This window comes from Montipora foliosa, chromosome 4, assembly GCF_036669935.1.
Source record: "Montipora foliosa isolate CH-2021 chromosome 4, ASM3666993v2, whole genome shotgun sequence".
NCBI classification, from domain to species: Eukaryota; Metazoa; Cnidaria; class Anthozoa; order Scleractinia; family Acroporidae; genus Montipora; species Montipora foliosa.
The window spans coordinates 17,332,924-17,335,306 of NC_090872.1; the positions used below are offsets into that span (position 1 = coordinate 17,332,924).

Here is a 2,383-nt window from a genome sequence, read left to right on the forward strand (position 1 = left end):
CCACGTGATCAGGGAGAGGGAGTCGGTGAATACCGGGGTTGACCTTTATTATCTTCCACCTTCTTCCCTCCATAAAATTTAAGGGGATAAATTAATTTCTGTTCATTTCCAAGGGCTGACACAGGGACTCTTTCCCTCTTTGTCGTGATAATTGTGTACAGTTATCTGGATCCTATTTTTTTCAGACCAGCTGGTATGGCGTGCCGCTCGGGGTACTGGAGCCGCCCCGTCGTTTTTCCGCGCCATGGGTCCATTCCTAGATGGCGGACTGATCGCTAACAATCCAACCTTAGATGTAATGACAGACATTCATAAATACAACAGTTCGGTTAGAGGAGACCAAGCCTTCCCGATGGGTCTGATTGTATCCCTCGGGACGGGGGTACCGCCACCTGCGCACGTCCCTTCTTTTGAAGTGTTTAAACCCGAATCAGTATGGGATGCGACTAATGTGTTACTGGGTGCCCGTGCGTTAGGAGAACTTCTGGTTGATCAGGCGAGTTTTGTCTCATATCCCGAATTGTTTATAGCTTTTTTGCAAAATCAAGTCTTGACATCTTCCACTCATGTGAAAATTGGTTTTCATTTTCATACAGCACCAAGCCTGTAGATATGGAAATATCCGTAAAAGTGCTGACAGAGGATTTTAATACTCGTTTGAAAAATAATAAGATATTGTTGTCGGAAAAGCCCATTCCACAATTTCTGAGGGTTTGCTTAAAGAAGAAAACTGGTGATTTTCTTGAAATGACCTTGAACGGATCAATCAAGAATGGATTGCATGATGTAAAGCGATATGTTTCCAAGGAAAAAAAAGTAAAGGAAAGGAACTTTATTTAAGTGTCTAGTCGTTCTAGCGCTGGAGCGCTAATTGGGGACACTAAACTGAAATGAACAATGAAAGTAAATCAAGTCAAATGTCGGTTTTTGAGGAGAGAGGAAACCGGAGTACCCGGAGAAAACCTCTCGGTGCAGAGTAGAGAACCAACAAACTCAACTCACATATGACGCCGTGTCTGGGAATCGAACCCGGGCCACATTGGTGGGAGGCGAGTCCTCTCACCACCGTGTCACCCCTGCACCCAAGAAACGTGTGGAATTGAAAACAGTGAGACCGCACATCATTGAACCTTTTCTTTCGTCAAATTATGATCATTATGATCACCCAGTAATCTTATGACATCATTATTATCGTCCGCATATTCTTTGTTTTCAGGTCACTGCTACTGACGGTCCTGTTGTTGAGCGAGCAAAGGCCTGGTGCCAAATGCTGGGAGTTCCTTACTACCGCTTCAGTTCTCCGATGTCAAGCGATGTTGGCTTGGATGAAACTGATGATCGTGTCCTTGTCAAAATGCTCTGGGAAACTCGAGTTTACATTATGCAACACTTCAACGAGTTCACTGAACTTGCAAAGAAGTTGACATCTTAACGTGCTGAGATTTTACACGGAGGTGCCCCTCCCTAAGAGAAGTACATAAAATCGATGAATGACAGAATAATTTTGAAAAATAAACAATGCAATAATATCACGTGAACTACTAAGTGCGGTTTGCAGAAAATCTAAGGAAAAATACAGTCTGGTTGATATTTGTAGTAGCTTTTATAGTTTGTGCAATACAAATAAAGGTAAAGTCACTTTATTTACCGTCGGTAGTTCCTTCAGCTACGAGGCTGGTATCAATGGAAGCCGAAGGTGCGGCCCTTTACCCCCCTCCCTCCCTACCCCCTGCATCAGCTTAGAACAATTTATAAAAATATTTCAATATTTGATTGCCTTTCACCGCCTGCTTGATGTTATTTATATATCTGAAAAGATTCCATAATGTAATTTATTAATAATTATTGGGGCACTACTACATTATTATTTTTGTTTTTTTCTATTATGCTTCCTAGTTTTTATTTTTGATCTATTGTACTGTCATTGTATTGGTACTAATTACCGCCCGCAACATAAAGCGTTAATTTTAAGTAACGGATGTTTAGTAAAAAGTTTGGTTGTTATTGCTTAATAAAGGCTTTTTTAAATTTTGGGAAAGAGATTGAAATAGGTTCTCCAATAAAGTTGATCTGTAACTCTTTATAAGTCGTATGAGGAGAACTTTGAATGCGCTCATTGGCATTTAGAGATGTAATCGTGGCAAATATATGATCTTCGTTGTATTCTCTTATTGAAATTGATAGGGCCCAGATTCGCTTTGACCACGGAGGATTACAGCGAAAAAAGCATACAACTTTTGTCTGGCAAATTCTCTATGCAGAAATAATGAGTTCAGACACACCAAAAGTCTAGGCGTTACTTGTGGGCTACACACGCAGAGTTAACTGCATTTGAGTATCTGGCTAGAAATCGTCTTCTCACCTTTTTCCACCGGCCGCGCTT

General features: G+C 41.1%; 1 protein-coding gene across 1 annotated transcript in view; it reads left to right on the forward strand.

The window, feature by feature from the left end:
- Positions 1-1,647, forward strand: part of LOC138000073 (85/88 kDa calcium-independent phospholipase A2-like) — a 12,635-nt gene extending 10,988 nt beyond the window's left edge. The window contains exons 10-11 of the mRNA XM_068846224.1: positions 186-496; positions 1,217-1,647. Of these exons, the coding sequence (XP_068702325.1) occupies positions 186-496; positions 1,217-1,432 (527 nt within the window). The 3' untranslated portion in view covers positions 1,433-1,647. The remainder of the gene's footprint in view (positions 1-185; positions 497-1,216) is intronic.
- Positions 1,648-2,383: the final 736 nt, after the last annotated feature.